At 39.0% G+C, this 20,754-nt stretch overlaps 1 protein-coding gene across 1 annotated transcript in view; it reads left to right on the top strand.

Moving 5' to 3' along the window:
- Window positions 1-20,754, top strand: part of HSD17B4 (hydroxysteroid 17-beta dehydrogenase 4) — an 89,133-nt gene that overhangs the window by 21,932 nt on the left and 46,447 nt on the right. Inside the window, exons 9-10 of the mRNA XM_045794867.2 lie at window positions 16,801-16,892; window positions 19,900-19,924. Of these exons, the coding sequence (XP_045650823.2) occupies window positions 16,801-16,892; window positions 19,900-19,924 (117 nt within the window). The remainder of the gene's footprint in view (window positions 1-16,800; window positions 16,893-19,899; window positions 19,925-20,754) is intronic.

Raw genomic sequence — 20,754 nt, 5'->3', positions numbered from 1 at the left:
CTGCCCTGAAAATCCCCCATGATTCACCTCTTCATCCTCCCCTCTTTCAGATGTTGGGCAGGACTGAAGTTCATTTCTTTTTATCATTGAATAATAGTCCCTGGTATGGAGGTACCATAATTCATTTATTCATTCACTGAATGAGAAACATCTTAGTTGCTTCCAGCTTTTGGCAGTTATGAATAAAGTGGCTGTAAACATTCATGTGCAGATTTTTGTGTGAACATAAGTTTTCAACTTGGAGTAAATACCAAGGGGCTTGGTTGCTGGATTGTATGTTAAGATTGTTTAGCTCTGTAAGAAATTTCCAAACTGTCTTCCAAAAGGTCTGTGTCTTGTTGCATTCCCACTAGGAATGAAGGAGAGTTCTCGTTGCTCCACATCTTTGTAGGCATTTCTTGTTGTCAGTCTTTTGCTTTTTAGTACTTCTGAGGATAGGTCTGTAGTAGTGTCTCATGTTTTAATTTGCAGTTCCCTAATGACGTGGTGTTGTGCATTTTTCCTATGCTCATTTGTAATTTATCAGTCTTCTTTGGTGATGTGTCTGTTCACATCTTTTGCTCATTTTTAAATTGGGTGGCTTGTTTTCTTATTGTTGAGTTTTTAGCATTCTTTGCATATCTTGTAAATAAGGTTGTTATCAGATATGCGTTTTGTAAAATTTTTTTTTATCAGTCTGTAGCTTATCTTTTTATTCCCTTAATCTCTTTAACTTCTGAAGCATAATCTTACTGAAACAGGATCCTGGATTGGTAGTTTGTTTCTTTCAACACTTAAGTATTTCATTCTACCCTCTTGCTTCTTACATGGTTTCTGAAGAGAAGTCTGACATAATTCTTTCCTTGTATGTATAGGCAAGGCATTTTTTCCTCCCCCAAGATTTTCCTCCTTGTTTTTCTTTTCTTTTTTTTTTTTTTTTAAGATTTTTATTTATTTATTTAATGCAGATAGAGACAGCCAGCGAGAGAGGGAACACAAGCAGAGGGAGTGGGAGAGGAAGAAGCAGGCTCATAGCGGAGGAGCCTGATGTGGGGCTCGATCCCATAACGCTGGGATCACGCCCTGAGCCCAAGGCAGATGCTTAACCGCTGTGCCACCCAGGCGCCCCTCCTCCTTGTTTTTCTGCAGTTTGAATATAATATACTTAGGTGGAGATTTTTGGCAATATACTGCATGATTGCCTGTGAACTTTTGGATCTGTAGTTTGGTGTTTTTCACTAATTTTGGAAAACTTTCAGCCATTACTACTTAAATATTTTTCCTGTTTCTTTCTTCTCCTTCTAATATTCCTTTTATGTGCATGTTATATCTTTTGTAATTGTCCCACAGTTATATGATATTCTGTTCCCCTCTCAAAATTCTTTTTTATTGGGGCTCCTGAGTGGCTCAGTTGGTTAAGCGTCTGACTCTTGATTTTGGCTCAGGTAATGATCTCAGGGTTGTGAGATCGACCCCCACATTTGGCTCCGAGCTGGGCATGGAACATGCTTAAGATTTTCTCTCTCCATCTCCCTCTGCTCCTCCTCCACTGCTCGAGTGCACACTCTCTCTAACATACATACATACATACATAAATTCTTTTTTACTCCTGAATTTTAATTTGGGAAGTTTCTATTGACATATATTTAAGCTCACTGATTCCTTTTTCATGTTACATTGTTTGGTTTTATAGCATTTCCTTTTGATTTTTTCTTGGTTTTCATCTCTCTGCTTACAGTGGCCATCTGTTGCATGTTTTTCTGTTACAGCCCTTAGCATATGATTTATAGCTATTTTAAATTCCTATTTTGCTAATTCCAAAATGTTATATTTGAGTCTGATTCTGATGCTTGCTTTGTCTCTCCAGCTTAGGCTTTTCTTGCCTTTTAGCCTGCCTTGAACTTTTTGTTGAAAGCTGAACGTGATATCAGGGTAACAGAAAGTGAGGTAAATAGGCCTTTAGTATGAGGTTTTAAGTTTATTTTGTGAGGAGTTAGGCCGTGTTAATTGTTTGCTGTAGCTTTCTGTGTCAGAGGCTTTTTTCCTGTATGTCCTTGTCTTTGTGTTCCCTGTTGTCTTTGGGTCTCCCTAGAAATTCCTTGTTAACTAGAGTGTGTTTCTTGGAGCCCTCTAGTTATCCGTTGTTCTTATACTGGAGCCCTGTTGATGTGGCTGTAAGTTACGGGGGGTGAGTGTCGGGGGAATGTTCTATAATCTTATGATGAAATCTCCATTTTGTTTAGTGAGTCAGAGTCCTGGGTTGTGACTTTCAGAAGAGTTTCTTAGCCATTTCTTCACCCTCCCCTTAATTGAGACAAGAGAGCTAGAGAGGCTCCACTTGTCTAATTGCCCTTCCCCTAGGACAGATAAGGCTCTGGTAGTCTCCTGTGAGGATAGCCCTTCGTTAAGGAAAGTTGAGTGCTTGGGAGTATTTCAAAATGATTTTTTTTTTTTTGTCACTCTCTTCCTTTTTATTCTATCATATTTCACAGGAAATCTTACACTTTATATTCCACCTAATAAATTCTTGGAAATCTATCTCTGACAGATAGGGGCATTATAACCACAATGCCATTATCACATCAAACAAAATAATTCTTTTTTTTTTTTTTTAAAGATTTTATTTATTTTTTTGACAGAGAGACAGCGAGAGAGGGAACACCGGCAGGGGGAGTAGGAGAGGAAGAAGCAGGCTCCCAGCGGAGGAGCCTGATGTGGGGCTCGATCCCAGGACTCTGGGATCACGCCCTGAGCCAAAGGCAGACGCTTAAGGACTATGCCACCCAGGCGCCCCAAACAAAATAATTCTTTAACATCACCTAATACCAGATTAATATTACAGTTTACTAAAAGATATCTTTTTTGAGTTGGCTTATTCCACAGGGATCCAGATAAAGTCCACAGGCATTTTGTTATTATAGTTCTTCTTTTATTTAATACAAGAATTTGTTGTCTAAAAAAGTTATTTATTTGTTGAAGCAACTAGTTTATTTGTCCTGTAGACTAGTACTCATTCTTGGTTTGGGTTGCGTTTGCCCATTTGTGGAAAATCATTTGACCACATAGGTGTGGGTCTGTTTCTGTATAATGTGCTCTGTACCACTGATCTCTGTCTATGTCCTTTTACCAATGGTTTTGATTACTGGTAGTTATATAGTAAGTCTTGAAGTTGGGCAATGTGAATCTTCCACCTTTGTTCTTTCATAGTGTATGATTGAGAGCCTATGCTTATACTTAGCTATATAATACGTAGAAAACTTGACTAGTGGAAAACCGTGGGGTTTTTAATACTTCTGGTTTTTAACATTTCTAAAAGGAAAATCTTCATAATATTTTAAAAGTTGCTTTCTGGGGCGCCTGTGTGGCTCAGTTGGTTAAGCGTCCGCCTACGGCTCAGGTCATCCCGTCCACAGGCTTCCTGCTCCATGGGGAGTCTGCTTCTCCCTCTCCTCACTGCTCATGCCCTCTCTAGCTATCTCTCTCGCTATCTCTGTCTCTCTGTCTCTCTTTCAAATAAATAAAAAGAAAATCTTATTAAAAAAAAGTTGCTTCTCTGAAATGGTTCAATACAATTTATGAGTGGAGAGGTACCTAGGTGGCCCAGTCAGTTAAGCATCCACCTTCAGCTCAGGTCATGATCCTGGAGTTCCGGGGAAATCCCTGCTCTGCAGGGAGTCTACTTCTCCCTCTGCCCCTCACCCCTCTCTCGTGCTCTTTCTCCCACACACTCACTCTTTCTCTCTCAAATGAATAAATAAAATCTTTAAAAAAATTTATGACTGGAATTATTTTAAAATTAGCTTTTTCATGGAACAGATACTTATTTGGAGTACCCTTTACTTTTTGCATTTGAGCTAACATTCATCTTAGAACTTAGAACATATACGAAGGATGTACTTGCTAGCCTTTGCTAAGAGCTGTGCTTGACCATTTCACTTTAATGTAGAATAACTATTTGGACCAGAGATCTCTTTTTTTTTTTCCTTTTCTTTGTCATCAAGGCCATTTTAAAAAGTTCCTTATTTTAAAAACTCTATATTCTCATATTCATATCATGGTAATTCTTGTTAAAGAAACCAAATTACAATGAAGGACAGTTACAATTTTTTTTTCCTTTTAAGTAGAATACTACATATATATGCAAAACAGTGTTACTGTTTAACACTTCGCGGTGTTACTGGGAAGAAGAAAAGCATGAAAATATAATGAATCATTAGGAACTTGCTACTCAACCCTGGAATTGGAACCTTACCGATAACTTGGCAGTCTAACTTTGTACCCTCTATTCTTTTTTTTTTTTTTTTTTAATGATTTTTTATTATATTATGTTAGTCACCGTACAGTACATCCCCGGTTTCCAATGTAAGGCTCAGTGATTCATTAGTTCTGTATAACACCCAGTGCACCATGCAATACGTGCCCTCTTTACTACCCATCACCGGTCTATCCCATTCCCGCACCCCCCTCCCCTCTGAAGTCCTCAGTTTGTTTCTCATAGTCCATAGTCTCTCATGTTTCATTCCCCCTTCTGATTACCCCCCCTTTCTTTATCCCTTTCTTCCCCTACTGATCATCCTAGTTCTTATGTTCCATAGATGAGAGAAATCATATGATAGTTGTCTTTCTCTGCTTGACTTATTTCACTTAGCATTATCTCCTCCAGTGCTGTCCATGTTGTAGCAAATGTTGAGAACTCGTTCTTTCTGATAGCTGAGTAATATTCCATCGTATATATGGACCACAACTTCTTAATCCAGTCATCTGTTGAAGGGCATCTCGGCTCCTTCCACGATTTAGCTATTGTGGACCTTGCTGCTATGAACATTGGGGCGCATATGGCCCTTCTCTTCACTACGTCTGTATCTTTGGGGTAAATACCCAGTAGTGCAATGGCTGGATCATAGGGTAGCTCAATTTTTAACTTTTTAAGGGACCTCCACACTGTTTTCCAGAGTGGCTGTACCAACTTGCATTCCCACCAACAATGTAGGAGGGATCCCCTTTCTCCACATCCTCTCCAACAATTGTTGTTTCTTGCCTTGTCTATTTTTGCCATTCTAACTGGCGTAAGGTGGTATCTCAGTGTGGTTTTGATTTGAATTTCCTTGATGGCTAATGATTTTGAACATTTTTTCATGTGTCTGTTAGCCATTTGTATGTCTTCATTGGAAAAGTGTCTGTTCATTTCTTCTGCCCATTTTTTGATTTGTTTATTTGTTTCTCGTGTATTGAGTTTGAGAAGTTCTTTGTAGATCTTGGATACCAGTCCTTTATCTGTAGTGTCATTTGCAAATATATTCTCCCATTCCGTGGGCTGCCTCTTAGTTTTTCTGACTGTTTCCTTGGCTGTGCAGAAACTTTTAATCTTGATGAAGTCCCATAAATTCATTTTATCTTTTGTTTCTCTTGCCTTTGGGGATGTGTCATGAAAAAGGTTGCTTTGGCCGATGTCGTAGAAGTTGTTGCCTATGTTCTCCTCTAGAATTTTGATGGATTCCTGTCTCACATCGAGGTCTTTCATCCATTTGGAGTTTATTTTTGTGTATGGTGTGAGATAGTGGTCAAGTTTCATTCTCTTGCATGTAGCTGTCCAATTTTCCCAGCACCATTTATTGAAGAGACTGTCTTTTTCCCACCGGATGTTTTTTCCTGCTTTATCAAATATTAGTTGCCCAAAGAGCCGAGGGTCCATTTCTGGGCTCTCTATTCTGTTCCATTGGTCTATGTGTCTGTTTTTGTGCCAGTACCATGCTGTCTTTGTGATCACAGCTTTGTAGTACAGCTCGAAATCCGGCATTGTGATGCCCCCAGCTTTGTTTTTCCTTTTCAACAGTTCCTTGGAGATTCGGGGCCTTTTCTGTTTCCATACAAATTTAAGGACTGTTTGTTCCAGTTCTTTGAAAAATGTCCTTGGTATTTTGATCGGGATAGCATTGAAAGTGTAGATTGCTCTGGGTAGCATGGACATTTTAACTATGTTAATTCTTCCGATCCATGAGCATGGAATATCTTTCCATCTTTTTATGTCTTCCTCGATGTCTTTCAAGAGTGATTTATAGTTTCTAGAATATAGGTCCTTTACGTCTCTGGTTAAGTTAATTCCAAGGTAACGTATGGTTTTTGGTGCTATTGTAAATGGGATGGATTCCCTAATTTCTCTTTCTTCGGTCTCGTTATTCGTGTATAGAAATGCAACTGATTTCTGAGCATTTATTTTGTATCCTGCCACGTTACTGAATTGCTCTATAACTTCTAATAGTTTGGGAGTGGCTTCTTTTGGGTTTTCCATGTAGAGTATCATGTCATCTGCGAAGAGAGACATTTTGACTTCTTCTTTGCCAATTTGAATACCTTTGATCCCTTTTTGTCGTCTGATTGCTGTTGCAAGGACTTCTAGTACTATGTTGAATAATAGTTGTACCCTCTATTCTTTTGTACCCTCCGCTTCATGCCAAGAGATAAACACTATTCGGAATTTTGTGTTTGTCATTCTTTTGCTAGATTTCTACCTTAATCAGTTTTTTGCTGTAGGCTGTACACTCTTTGGAAAGCAGTAAGTTTTCAAGAAAATGCTGACAACTTTAGGTTTTAAATTTGTTTTTTTGTTGAGAATGTTCCACTTATTTGAACAGGTCTGTACCTCTCGAGATGTTAGGTAATGTTTACTGTACCATCCTTTGTGCCCACCATATTCTAGTAAAAGAAGTTTGGAAAATGAGATCTACTTTAGACAATTAAATCTTGCTGGACCTGTTTTGTCTTCTGTAAAGTAAGAGAGTTGTTACAGATCGTTTTTAAAAGATTCTTCAGGGCACCTGGATGGCTCAGTCGGTTAAGCATCTGCCTTCGGCTCAGGTCATGATCTCGGAGTCCTCGGATTGAGTCCCGCGTCAGGCTCCCTGCTCAGCAGGGAGTCTGCTTCTCCCTCTGCCCCTCACCCATCTCTCGCACTTTCTCTCACTCTCTCTCACGCACACACTTTCCAAATAAATAAATATAATCTAAGAAAAAAAATAGTTTCTTCAGATTGTAAATTTTTCCTATTTTTAAATTTTGATTTTTATTACTGTTTTATAGTTTAGGAAAGCTGAAAATTTACTTTGCCCCAGAGTTTTTCTTTTCTTCCTCTTACATACCCACTTATAGGCTAGCAAAAGAATTATTTGTTAAAGAACCTGCTGTTATAATTAGTGTGTGGAGATATTTACAATTTTACTTCCCCCCTTAGAAATACATTTGATAAATCAAAAATAATATATATATAACTTACATGTTTTTTACATGAAATAAAACAATCATAAGTAAATATCCATGACTATCTTTCCAAGCTGTATTAGTTATTTATTGTTATGTAGTAAATTAGTCCAAAACTTAGTGAATTATGACAATAGACATTTATTATCTCCCACAGTTTCTGGGGTGAGGAATCTGGGGTGGCTTCACTGGGAAGTTGTGGGTCTCTGGTGAGGTTTTAATGAAGGTGTTTGCTGGGACTCCAGTAATAGGAAAGCTTGGCTGGGTGGGAGAATCCACTTCCAAGCATGTGCATGACAGTTAGCAAGAGGCCTCCTTTCTTGCCTAGCTGTTCTCTGGAGGCCTCAGTTTCTCAACCGTGGGCTTCCACAGGACTGCTCTTGATATAGCGGCTGGCTTCCCCCAGAGCTAATGATTGGTAAAAGAGAGAAACAGCTACCAAGACAGAAGTTGCAGTATTTTTCACAACTTAATTTTAGAAGTGATAAACCATCTCTTTTATCTACTGGACACAGACCAACTCTGGTACACTGTGGGAGGGGACTAAGGTGAAAAAGAGGAGATGGGCATTATTGTGGCCATCTTGAAGACCAGCTGTCACCCCCAAACTAGAGCATTATAGAGAACCTGCATCTGTCTTTTGTCTGTTCATTCTCCCCCCTCTCCCCCCGACTCCCCCAAGAGGTAACACTGAAAGAAAATCTGTGGTTTTCTTTCCATCATCCTTGATTTAAGAGTAATAAATACATGGCTAAATACTTTATCGTTTGGTTTGCTTGTTTTTGATCCTCATAATATACCATATTTTTCTTTTGTGGATTCTTCTTTTTTTTTCCATGCAGTGTTCAAGTTTTAAGATTAATTTACGATATGTGTAGCCGTAGGTCATTCATTTTTACTGCTATGTAATAGTCCATGGTGTGCATTTATCTAATTCTTATTAATGGGCATCTTGACTTGTGCATTTATCTAATTCTTATTAATGGGCATCTTGACTTGTTTGCTTTTTTGAACAGTGTTGTTCTTCTTGTACATGTGTCCTGGATGACATGAACCAGAATTTTTCTGGGATGTGTACCTAAAAAGTAAAATTGCTGGGTTGGAGAATACGCAAATGCTGAACTTAAGCTCATTCTCAATTATTTTCACACGGGTCCAACCAGTTTCACACCCACCAGTGATGGTAGAGTTCTCACTGATCTCTGCTGAGATTACCCCCAGGCTTGATGATTCTCTAGGAGAAGTTACAGAACTCAAAGCTGTTAAACTCACAGTTACGGTTTGTTATTTTTACAGTGAAAGATATAGATTAAAATCTGCGAAGGGGATAGACACACGGGTGGAATTTCAGGGCAAACAGCCCCAAGTTTCTAGATGTCCTGGATGTACCTTATTCTGCCAGCAGCGATGTTTCAGAAGAATGTGTAAATGTTACCAACCAGGGAAGTTCGCCTGAGCATTGGTGTTCAGGCTTTTTATGGGAGGTCAGTCGCATAAGCACGCAGCCTCTGTGACTGACCTCGGCCACTCAGACTCCAGCGCCTTGGAGCAAATACAGGCTTCCTCCTGAATCACAGTGTTGGTACGAACTGTCTGATCACACTAGTAGAGCGTGGCCCAAAGATTCAGACATACTCTTATTAGTTAGAAAGTTCAGAGCTTATCTTAGGAACTGGCCAAGGGCCAGTCCTGAAGACCCACCTTTCTTGGGAGTCTGCAGAGTATGAGCAACTCAGGCCCGTTAGCCCTTTTCCTACACCCTAGTCTTGTCCAGATCTTGGCATTGTCAATATATGCCACTCTAGTGAATATAAAATGGTATCTCTTTGTGTTACTAATTTCCATTTCCCTGGTTACCAATGGCCTCATGCTTTTATTAATATGCCTGCTCACCAGCCAGTCGTGTTCTTCTGCGAAGTGCTAGGACAAGGTTTTTGGGCTATTTTGCTATTGAATTACTGTCTTTTTCTTATTAATATGTGGGAATTCTTTTCTTTTTTTTTTTAAAGATTTTATTTATTTATTCGACAGAGATAGAGACAGCCAGCGAGAGAGCGAACACAAGCAGGGGGAGTGGGAGAGGAAGAAGCAGGCTCATAGCGGAGGAGCCTGATGTGGGGCTCGATCCCGTAACGCCAGGATCACGCCCTGAGCCGAAGGCAGACGCTTAACTGCTGTGCCACCCAGGCGCCCCAATATGTGGGAATTCTTACTCCGCTATTACGTAGGCATATGTTTTGCCAATATTTTTTCCCACATATGTGGCAACATACTTTTAATATTCAAATAAATTGGGATTTAAGATTTTTGTTATTGGTTTCAAACTTAATAGCTTTGTAGCCTGAAAATGTGGTCCTTGTGATGGTGGTTATTTGAAATTTCTTGGAATAACCTTAATAGGCTAATACATCATCAATTTTTATGAATGTTCATTGTTTTCTTGAGAAAAAGACCATCTTCTAGGTGATAGTAGCAGAGCTCTTTATAGTATAGCAAGCCTGGTAATTGTATTTGTGAAATATTCTTTATGTTTGTTGGATTTTTTTTTTTTAAGCTCAACTTTTCAATTATCAAGAAAGATGTATTGAATTCCATGCTTTGGAAATAATATATAAATGATTACTAGTTTCTTACTGTATGTCTGTCAGTTTTTGACTTGTAATTTTTGAAGCTATTTTAGGATTGTTCATGTGTTTAGAATTATTAAATCTTTCTTGTTAACTGACTTGTTTATTATTGTCTTATGCTCTCTACTATTCCGAATTTTTTTTTTAAGTCTTTTTTGTCTAATATCAAAATAGGTGTTTTTTTGTGGGTAGGTATTTTCCTGTTATTTTCTTTTTAATTTTTAATTTTTACTTTCAGTCTTCTTATATCTTTCTCTTATAGACATTTCTTTTGTGAACCGCCTATCTGGGCAATATAAAAAATCAAATCTGACAGTGTCTTTTTAAACTGATGAATGTAGTTTATTTACATTTATTGTACCATTGATAAATTTGAATTTTTTCTGCCATTTTGTGTTGTGATGTTTAATGTTTTTTCTGCACATCTGTTATTTCTTTTTTGATTACTAGAGATTATTTTAAAATTTCATTTATTCTTTTCTATGAAAATGCACATACTCTATTTCTTTAAAAAATTTATAACTTAAGTATAGTTGACATATACTGTTCTAATAGTTTCAAGTGAATGACATAGTGATTCAACAGTTCTGTACATTTTATAACTGGAAGTTTGTACCTTTTTATCCTCCACCTATTTTGCCCATCTCCCCACTCTTTTCCCCTCTGACACTGACCAGTTTGTTCTCTGTTATTTATGAGTCTGTTTCTGGTTCTTGTTGGTTGGTTGGTTGGGTTTTTAGATTCTACATTTGAGTAAAATCGTATGGTATTTGTCTTTCTCTGTCTGACTTATTTCACTTAGCATAATACATTCTGCGTTCTAAGTCTTTCCATGTTGTCAGAAATGGCAGGATCTCATTCTTTTTTTGTGGCTGAGTAATATTCCGTTGTAGATATACACCACATATTCTTTAACCATTCATTTATTGATGGACACTTAGGTGGCTTCCATATCTGGGCTGTTGTAAATAACACTTCAATAAGCATAGGGATGCATATATATTTTGAATTAGTGTTTTTGTTTTCTTTGGGTAAATACCCAGTAGTGGAATTACTGGATTGTGTAGCATTTCTATTTTTAATTTTTTGAGGAACCTCCATACTGTTTTCCACAGTGGCTGCACCATTTTGCATTCCCACCAGCAGTGCACAGGGATTCCTTTTTCTCTACATCCTTGCCATCACTTGTTATTTCTTGTCTTTTTGATACTAGCCATTTCTGACTGGCCTGAGGTGATATCTCATTGTGTTTTGATTTGCATTTCCCTGATGATTAGTAATGTTGCAGATCTTTTCATGTGTCTATTGGCTATCTGTATGTCTTCCTTGGAAAAATGTCTTTTCAGGTCCTCTGCCCATTTTTAATCTGATTATTTGTGGTTTTTTTGGTATTGAGTTGTATAATTCCTTTATATATTTTGGATATTAACCCCTTATTGGATGTGAAGTACATATCTTCTCTCATCCAGTAGATTGCCTTTTTGTTTTGTTCATGGTTTCCTTTGTTGTTTATTTTGGAGTAGTTCTAATAGTTTATTTTTGCATTTGTTTCCCTTTCCTGAGGAGACATATCCATAAAAATATTGCTAAGGCTGATGTGCAACAGATTACTGGATGTATATTTCTTTTCTTTTTATTGTTACCTTAAATGGTGGTGTAACTCTTGTTCTGAATAATATAAGGATTCAAGAACATTTTAAACCTAGTCATCCACCTTATGACTTATGTCCATTATAATAGTTTTCTTCTTTAAACTCTTATAAATTAGATATTATCATAGTTATTCTTTAAAGATTTTATTCATTTAGTAGAAAGAGAGAGAGCGTGTGCCCAAGGTGGGGGAGGGGCAGAGGGAGAGGGAGGAGCAGACTCTCGGCTGAGTAGGGAGCCCCATGTGGGGCTTGATTTCAGGACCCTGACATCATGACCTGAGCCGATTGCAGACACTTAACCAACTGAGCCACTCAGGTGCCCCTGTCATGTTTATTATTTTATATGGAAAACATTTGTTTGGATTTACATATGTTTAACATTTTTTATATCTTTTACCATCTCTTTTGAGTCATTTTCCATCTCCTTAGAATGTCCTTTGGAAGTTCCTTTATTCCCAGTTTTTTTGTACATTCTCTCAGTTTTGTTTATCTTAAATGTATTTATTTCATTTTCATTCTTTTTTTTTTTTTTTAAAGATTTTATTTATTTATTTGACAGAGAGAGAGACAGCCAGTGAGAGAGGGAACACAAGCAGGGGGAGTGGGAGAGGAAGAAGCAGGCTCCCAGCAGAGGAGCCTGATGTGGGGCTCGATCCCATAACGCCAGGATCACGCCCTGAGCTGAAGGCAGACGCTTAACGACTGAGCCACCCAGGCACCCCCAGAAATCTAATTTTTGGCATCAGAAGGGTTTTTCAGAGTGTCTGGCTTACTGGAGTGCTAGAAATTCTGTCATCTAGTATTGTGGAAAAAACAATTATGTAATGAATCTTAAGGTTTAATTCTGATTTCACATAACTTTGTATGTATTAGCTATGATAGTTCTCAGGAATTTCACTTATCCCTGTAAGCCTTGGTTTTGGGTTATAAAATTGAGTTTAATAAGATCTGAGCTAACTAGAAAATTTGAGATATGTTTGGAGAACTGGAAAGCGAAATATTTACTTACGTTGTTAGTGATAATATGTGAAATAAGATGTTAAGGCAGAAGTATTTTTGCTATGTGGCTTTTGTTCTTTTCTTCTTTTTTCTCACCTAAGGTAAAATACGCTCAGTTGGTTTTCATAGATGTGTTTTTTTTGTTGTGGTTGCATTCAATATACAGTTACTCACCTCAACCATGTGAATTTTATACAGATGTCCTCTAACATTCAATTTTGATAATTGATACATAAAAGAAATGAGAGGAATGGTATATATTGAGATGAATGTTATGTAGTTAAGAATTTGCTTTATCATGTAATTTGAGGTGGTTGGAGTCTACCTTTGTATAATAGGGAATGTAGAAAAGCGTGCTGCTGGATTTCTTTTCATACTTGAGAGTTATATTAGAGGCTATAAAGTGAAGTTTTTGGAGCTGCTCTTTAATTTACAGGGACTGTAAACGTCATCTTTGTTACTTTAGCATATTAACCTAAAATTTTGTTTTGTCATTTCACAATTAAAATGTGCATTTATTTGATTCTTTATAAAGTATATTAACAAATCGTATCTCACTTGAGCCTTGGAACAGCTAGGTGGAATAGGCAGGGAAAGCATTTTAACTAGCATCTTCCTGGTGAAGATTCAGGTCTGGGGGAGTTGAGTGATGTGCCTCAAGTCCTATGTTACCTACATGGCAGGGCTAGCGGTAGAATCCAGGTCTTCCTGCTGCTGTGTAGAGTAGGCGTACCTCATTTTATTATGCTTTGCTTTGATGTACTTCACAGAAATTACAGTTTTTGCACCTTGAAGGTTTGTGGTAACCCTGCATCGAGCAAGTCTGTTAGCACCATTTTTCCAACAGTATTGGCTCACTTCATGTCTCTGTGTCACATTTTGGTCATCTTGCAGTATTTCCGACTTTTTTTTATTGTTGCTGTATTTATTACAGTGATCTATGATCAGTGATCTTTGATGTTGCTATTGTAAATGTTTTGGGGTGTCACATAGAAGACACCCATAGAAGATGGAGAACTCAATAAATATTGCCTGTGTTCTGACTGCTCTGCCAACCACTTGTTCCTCCATCTGTCTCCCTTTCCTCGGACCTCCCTGTTCCCTGAAATTAAACCACTTAATAACCCTACAATGACCAGTACGTGCTCAAGTGAAAGGAAGGTCACGTGTCTCTCACTTTAAACCAAACTAGACATGATTAAGTTTAGTGAGGAAGCCACGTCAAATGCCAAGATAGGCCAAAAACTCTTGTGCCAACAGTTAGCCAAGTTGTGAAGATAAAGGAAAAGTTCTGAAGGAAATTAAAAGTGCTGCTCCAGGGGCGCCTGGGTGGCTCAGTCGTTAAGCGCCTGCCTTTGGCTCAGGGCGTGATCCCAGGTTGCTGGGATCGAGCCCCACATCGGGCTCCTCTGCTGGGAGCCTGCTTCTTCCTCTCCCACTCCCCCTGCTTGTGTTCCCTCTCTCACTGGCTGTCTCTCTCTGTCAAATAAATAAATAAAATCTTAAAAAAAAAATAAAAACGCTGCTCCAGCCAACACACAAATGATAAGAAAGCAAAACAGCTTTGTTTGTATTTGTATTTATTTATTTATTTGTTTATTTACTTATTTAGAGAGATGGGGTGTGACTGGGGTGGGGGAGGGGCATAGAGAGAGAATCTCAAGCAGGCTCATCACTCAGTGTGGAGCCCGAAGCAGGGCTTAGTCTCACAGCCCCAAGACCATGATGACCTGAGCTGAAGTCAAGAGTCAGACGCCTAACCGACTGAGCCATTCAGGTGCCCTGCAAAACAGCCTTATTGCTGATACAGAGAAAGTTTTAGTGGTCTGTCCAGAAGATCAAACCAGCCCCTTAAGCCGAAGCCTAATCCAGAGCAAGGCCCTAACTCTTCAATTCTGTGAAGACTGAGTGTGGTGGGGAGCTGCAGAAGAAAAGTTTGAAGCTAGCAGACGTTGGTTCATGAGGTTTAAGGAAAGAAGCCATCTCCGTATCATCAGAGTGCAAGGTGAAGCACGAAGTGCTGTTACAGAAGCTGCAGCAAATTATCCAGAAGGTCTAGTAAGATAATTCATGAAGGTAGCTACAGTAAACAAAACATTTTTCATGCAGACATGACAGCCTTTTATTGGTAGAAGATGCCCTCTAGGATCTTCATAGCTAGAGAGGAAAAGTCTGTGCCTGACTTCGAAGACTGTCAGGGGCTAATGCAGCTGGTGACTTTCCACTGAAGCCAGTGCTCATTTACCATTCTGAAGATCCCAGGTCCCCGAAGAATTATGCAAAATCTACACTGCCTGGGGTCTATATATGGAACAACAAAGCCTTGATGACAGCACATGTGTTTACAGCATGGTTTATTGAATATTTTAATATTCAAGAAATTTCATATTGAATATTTGAAGCCCACTGTTTTGAGACCCAGTACTCGAAAGAAAAGATCCCTTTCAGATATTACTGCTCAGTAATAATGCAGCTGCTCACCCAGTAGCTGTGGTGGAGAAACAGGAGATTAATGTTGTTTTCAGGCCCGCCGGCGTCATCCATTCTGCAGCCCATGGATCAAAGAGTCATTTCAACTTTCAAGTCTTATTATTTAAGAAATACATCTCACAGGCTGTAGCTGCCATAGATGGTGATTCCTCTAATGGATCTGGGAAAAATGAATTCAAAACCTTCTGGAAAGGATTCATCATCTAGACGCCATTAAGAACATTTGTGATTTGTGGGAGGAGGTTAAAATACCAACGTTCGAAGGAGTTAGGAGGAAGTTGATTCCAGCTATCATGGATGACTTTGGGGGGTTCTAGAGTTCCGTGGAAGAAGTTACTACAGATGTGGTGGAAACAGCAAGAGAACTAGAATTAGAGGTGGAGCCTGAAGATGGGACTGAACTGCTACCATCTCACGATAAAACTTGAATGGATCAGTTGTTTCTTATGGATGAGCAGAGAAAGTGGTTTCTTGAGATGGAATCTTCTCCTGCGGAAAACGGCCTGAAGGTCATTGAAATGACAACACAGGATTTAGAACATGATCTACACTTAGTTGACAGAGCAGTGGCAGGGTTTGAAAGGATTGAGTCCAATTTTTTTTTTTTTTAAAGATTTTATTTATTTATTCGAAAGAGATAGAGACAGCCAGTGAGAGAGGGAACACAAGCAGGGGGAGTGGGAGAGGAAGAAGCAGGCTCATAGCGGAGGAGCCTGATGTGGGGCTCGATCCCATAATGCCGGGATCACGCCCTGAGCCGAAGGCAGACGCTTAACCCCTGTGCCACCCAGGCGCCCCGATTGAGTCCAATTTTGAAAGAAGTCCTAGTGTGAGTAAAATGCTATCAAACAGCATCGCATGTTACAGAGAAATTGTTTGTAAAAGGACGAGTCAGTTGATGAGGCGGACTTCATTGTCTTATTTTAAGAAACTGCCACAGCCACCCCAGCCTTCAGCAAACACCACCCTGATCGGTCAGCAGCCGTCCACATGGAGGCAAGACCATCTTCTAGTAAAACATTGCAACTCACTGAAAGCTCAGATGATGGTTCGTATTTTTTTTAGCACTAAAGTATTTTAAATTTAAGTATTTTAAAATTAAGATGTGTACACACTTTAACTGACTAAAGGATAGCATAAACATAACTTTTATATGCAGTGGAGAACCAAAAAATTTACTTGCCTAGCTTCGTTGGGATATTTGCTTTATTGTGGTGGTCTGGAACCAAGCCCACAATATCTCCCAGGGTATGGCCAGTTCCTTTCTACTCTGTTAAGTTGCTCATAGAAGAGTATGCAGGGGGGAAATACTTCTTACACTTTGTTACTCATCAGTAATGGTTGCATTTCATGTCATTATGTTACCGCCATTAGAACTGTCAGTGCTATTGTGTAGTTACCTGGCTTCTGGCTAAATTGCTGGGAGAGTGAAGTAGTTTTGGGAATGAATGGTACTTTGGGTCCTCATGTTAAATCGAGTTTTGCTCACTAGTTACTGCCTAGAAGCCTCTAACTTGTCTTCACCTGAATAGTATGTTACCGTTCTTGGAAAAGTGTGTCTGTTACCTTCTAAGTTAGAAGCTTGGGGAGCTTCTGGAATGTCTCCATTGGGATGCAACAAATGGGATGCTTCTTCCAGAAGCTTTGAATATTAGGCTGACTGATTATATAGATCTAATTTCGTTCTTACTTATTTAATGTTATTTATAATTTATAAGGAAGGAATTTTCAGAAAACAAAATCATTGATTAAGTCTGTAGACATTCTTGTTTAAAGTCTTTTTTTGGTCTTTCTTTCAGATCTCGTGGAAGCTCTGAAGCCAGATTACGTGGCCCCCCTGGTCCTTTGGCTTTGCCATGAGAGCTGTGAGGAAAATGGTAGCTTGTTTGAGGTATCCCACCCTTTCCTGCTTTCTCTCAAAGCAATACTTGTGTCATTATACGTAAAAAATGACCTAAACATTAATATTTTCCAGTTGCTCACATTTGTATGCCTCTGTATGAGTTGATATCACTTGCGTATTTTTTATTATGGTTAGCTAAGGAACACGCATTGACGCATTTCCTTTTTAGAAGAAGTAATGGCAACTTCATACATTCTCTTTTTCCTTATTTCTTCCTTTCTAATATTCTCACCAAATGAAAACGTGGCTGGTTTGATGTGTTTTCTCAAATGGGGAAAGTTTTATTTGGTTTGGGAGCTTGGATGTGAGAGGTCAGAGTGTAGGTTTAGAGTCAGTGAGGCCAAGTTTTGAATTCTTTGTTTTGATAATCGCTGGCTCACTGGTAGATTGTACAAATTAACGTCCCTGAGCGTCAGTTTTCTTGGGCTTTTGTGGTGACAACTAGAAATCAAATTTTAATGTTTTGGAAGATTTATTTATTTATTTAGAGAGAGAGAGAGTGCACGTGGGAGAGGGAGAGGGAGAGAGGATTTGAAGCAGACGCCGCACTGAGTGTGGAACCCAGCACAGGGTGTGATCCCACGACCCAGAGATCACGACCTGGGCTGAAACCAACAGTCAGACACTTAGCCGACGGAGCCACTCAGGTGCCCTGAAGTTGTATTTTTAAAATCTTGGCATTGGCTCTAGTACATAACAGTCACACTTCAGGGACGTCTGGGTGGCTCAGTTGCTAAGCATCTGCCTTTGGCTCAGGTCATGATCCCAGGGTCCTGGGATCGAGCCCTGGGTCAGGCTCCCTGCTCAGCAGGGAGTCTGCTTCTCTGTCTCCCTCTGCTGCTCCCCCTGCTTGTGCTCTCTCTGTGTCAAATAAATAAATAAAATCTTTAAAAACAAAACAGAAAAACCAGTCACACTTCAATTATAACTATTATATCACTATGGCAGAAATTTAATCTGGGTGGGACAGATCAGTAAACATAACTTATTATTCTAACTTAAAAAATAAGCATTTCTGTTTTTCCATGTTGCAGAGCTTTAAATGTTTATTGTAAAAATAAAAAGCACACTCCAGTGAGATCCAGTTTTCACTCTTCAAAGTCCTTTTAGATCTCTTTATGCCAATTTATACATCTTTGATTCCTCATTTGGGTGTGATCTTTTTTTCCTAGAACTGTTATATTTTAGATGCCCGCCCCCAACCTTTATTTGATTCTCTGTGGTAATAATGAACCTCTTCTATGAAGAATACTAGGAAATCCAAAAATATATCTTGGTAGCAAAGTAACCTGGCTTAGTTTGAAGCGAATGCCATATTAATCTGATGCATTTGAATAAAAAGCTGTTAAAAAACAGTCTGCTCATGTCTAAGCAGAGAAGTGTGCCTCCACTTCCTTCATCACGGCCATTGAATGTGAATTGTGGAAAATTAGAGGTGGAAAGAACCTTATAAGACCTTCGGAAATTTAATAATACTAAGCCATCTGGGGCTCAGAATTTGGTCTACCTGTCTTTTACGTCATGAAGGAATTTTTTAAACTTTTTATGTTTTACAGTTACATTTGTTATTCTGTGGACAAAAATCATACATGCCTTTGTAAAAAATTTAAAATATACTGGAAGGTGTAGAGAAGGAAATAGAAATCGTCAGCATTACCCGTATCTAGCAGTAACTACTATTAGTATTTTTTTGCATCCTTCCAGGCTTTTATTAGATGAGCATCTTATCTGAACAGTCTTTTTTCTTAGATCTGCATTTCATACACACAGCCAAACCTGCGAAGACAACAGGGGCATTTTGTAGTTGCAGTTTTATTTGTGGTTGTTCTTTAACTATGTTGTGAACATTTTTAGTGAGGAACACTTGGTGTGCGTGATTGGTAAAATATAGTAAGAAACACCTGTAATATTCCGACTGAGGCCTTGAGAATAAATTTTGCCGCTTAATGTTTGCGATGTTTGGAGACATATCTAGAGTGTAGGATAGAGATTCTTTGGTTTAGTTGGAGCTCCTGCTTCTAGTGCCCAGGAGGAGCTTACAGCTTGTTGCTTCATTCCCAAAATATGGTGAACTATGATCTCTCTCTTGTGTGTTACCAAAACCACTGTTGATGTGTCTCCTCTGACAGCATCAGGGCTGATGGGTCTGTTGTGAAAGTTGTGGGCATATTCATATAGAGGCAAAGGGTGATAAAAAGCCATACTTGACCTAGAGCCCTAAGATGTGTTCTGTCTGCTGATACATTTTCTATTGTCCTGTTCATATGAAATTCTCAGGAGAAATTCCAGCACACTGTAGTTGTGCTTGAAGATTGACAACAAGATCTTTTTTTTTTTTTTTTTTTTTTTAATCAGACATTCTGTTCTGGGGATTCCATTGCATGACTCTAGAAAAAAAACTGATCTTTCTGTGTAGCAGTTAATATATTTGGTCATTTGCCTTTTCTCTATAAAGATGTTTTATTAAAATGACTCTATGTAGTTTATCATTAAGTCAAGTCCTACTTTTATTTTTCTTCCCTTTTTACTTTTTTGTTCACTAGAATTTTCTAGAGGGATGTTCTTTCATGCCTGTGTTGTGCTGGGCAGCTTTACTGTTTTGTACTGTTTCACCTTTATGGTTATCCCATGAAGAGTAGTCTCATTATTTTACGTAAGGGGGAATCTGGATTTAGGGAATTCAAATAATTTGATGAGGGTCGCACAACTCTAAGTAGAAGAATTAGTACGCAGCCTTGGTTTCTGACATCAGTCATGCTTTTCCACCGTACGCATTTCTACTGCCTTGTGCTGCTTTGTATTTCTACTCTGGTACGATGAACACCGCACAGTCCTGGGGGCCCGTGGGCTTTTGTAGAGCTGCCTTCTTTTCATCCGTTGTGGTCTAGCTCTCTCATACTCTTAGAGAGGTAGATGCCTGTTTCCCCAATATAACAAATTCTCTGCTGCCTGATTCACTTGAGATGGTATAACTGTTTTTTCTTCTTTTTGGTAGGTTGGAGGAGGATGGATTGGAAAACGTAAGTCTCCTTCAGTATTTTGCGTGCCGTACGTTGTTTGTGTTTTTTTAACCCCACACATCCAGTTGGAGCTGCGTGAAGATCTTGCCGGATGTCTCCCTCTCAGAGCTCGTGCATGCATATTCACACTCACACATGGTTCTGCCAGCAGGTATTCCAAAATGTGGAAGCTGTTCTGCAGTTCTTCGGCGTCCTCAAGAAACCATCGAGTTGTCGTCGTTGTTGTTTCTGTCTGCAGCCCTTATTCAGGACTTGTCTGTTCCCTCTGACAGCACAATCTCTTTTTATATTGGTGTTTGTCCTCCCGCATGTCTGGCGTCCCACATTATCGTTCTCGCTCTTTCTGCAGAGAAGTGAGTGGGAGAGAGGGCTGCTTGGAAAAGTTGGGAAGAGCCTGGTGCTAGGTGGCACAACGGGGAAGTTCTCCAGTTCTCTCTTGAATTCTTTCTTTCCTTGGGGCCATGAGGTGGCAGGAGGTGACAGTGAGGAATCACAGCGGACAACTTGCTGAGACAAATTGCAGCTGATGTCTGGAAGTTATTCCACCTCGGTCCAGTAGGAAGCTCGTTGGGCTTCAACCCCTCATTCTCTCCAGCTCTCAAATCTTGTGTGCTCCAAATTGGATCATTGCTTCATGACATTTAAAAAAAAATTGTGAGAATTCCAGTATCCCAAATCAAGTTTTCAGTTGGCTGCTGGTATCAAAATTAACTGAGTTATTTAAAAGGTGGTCATTATTGGAGGGTATCGTTACAACACAGAATATCAGTATTTTCATTATTAATGACCATTGTCTTCAGTTATTAAAGTAACTCATACTACTCAAGTAT

Source organism: Ursus americanus, chromosome 5 (assembly GCF_024610735.1).
Source record: "Ursus americanus isolate L20-20 chromosome 5, mUrsAme1.1.p, whole genome shotgun sequence".
Lineage (NCBI taxonomy): Eukaryota > Metazoa > Chordata > Mammalia > Carnivora > Ursidae > Ursus > Ursus americanus.
The sequence above is the reverse complement of the archived record's forward strand: the minus strand, read 5'-3'. Positions and strand labels throughout refer to the sequence as shown.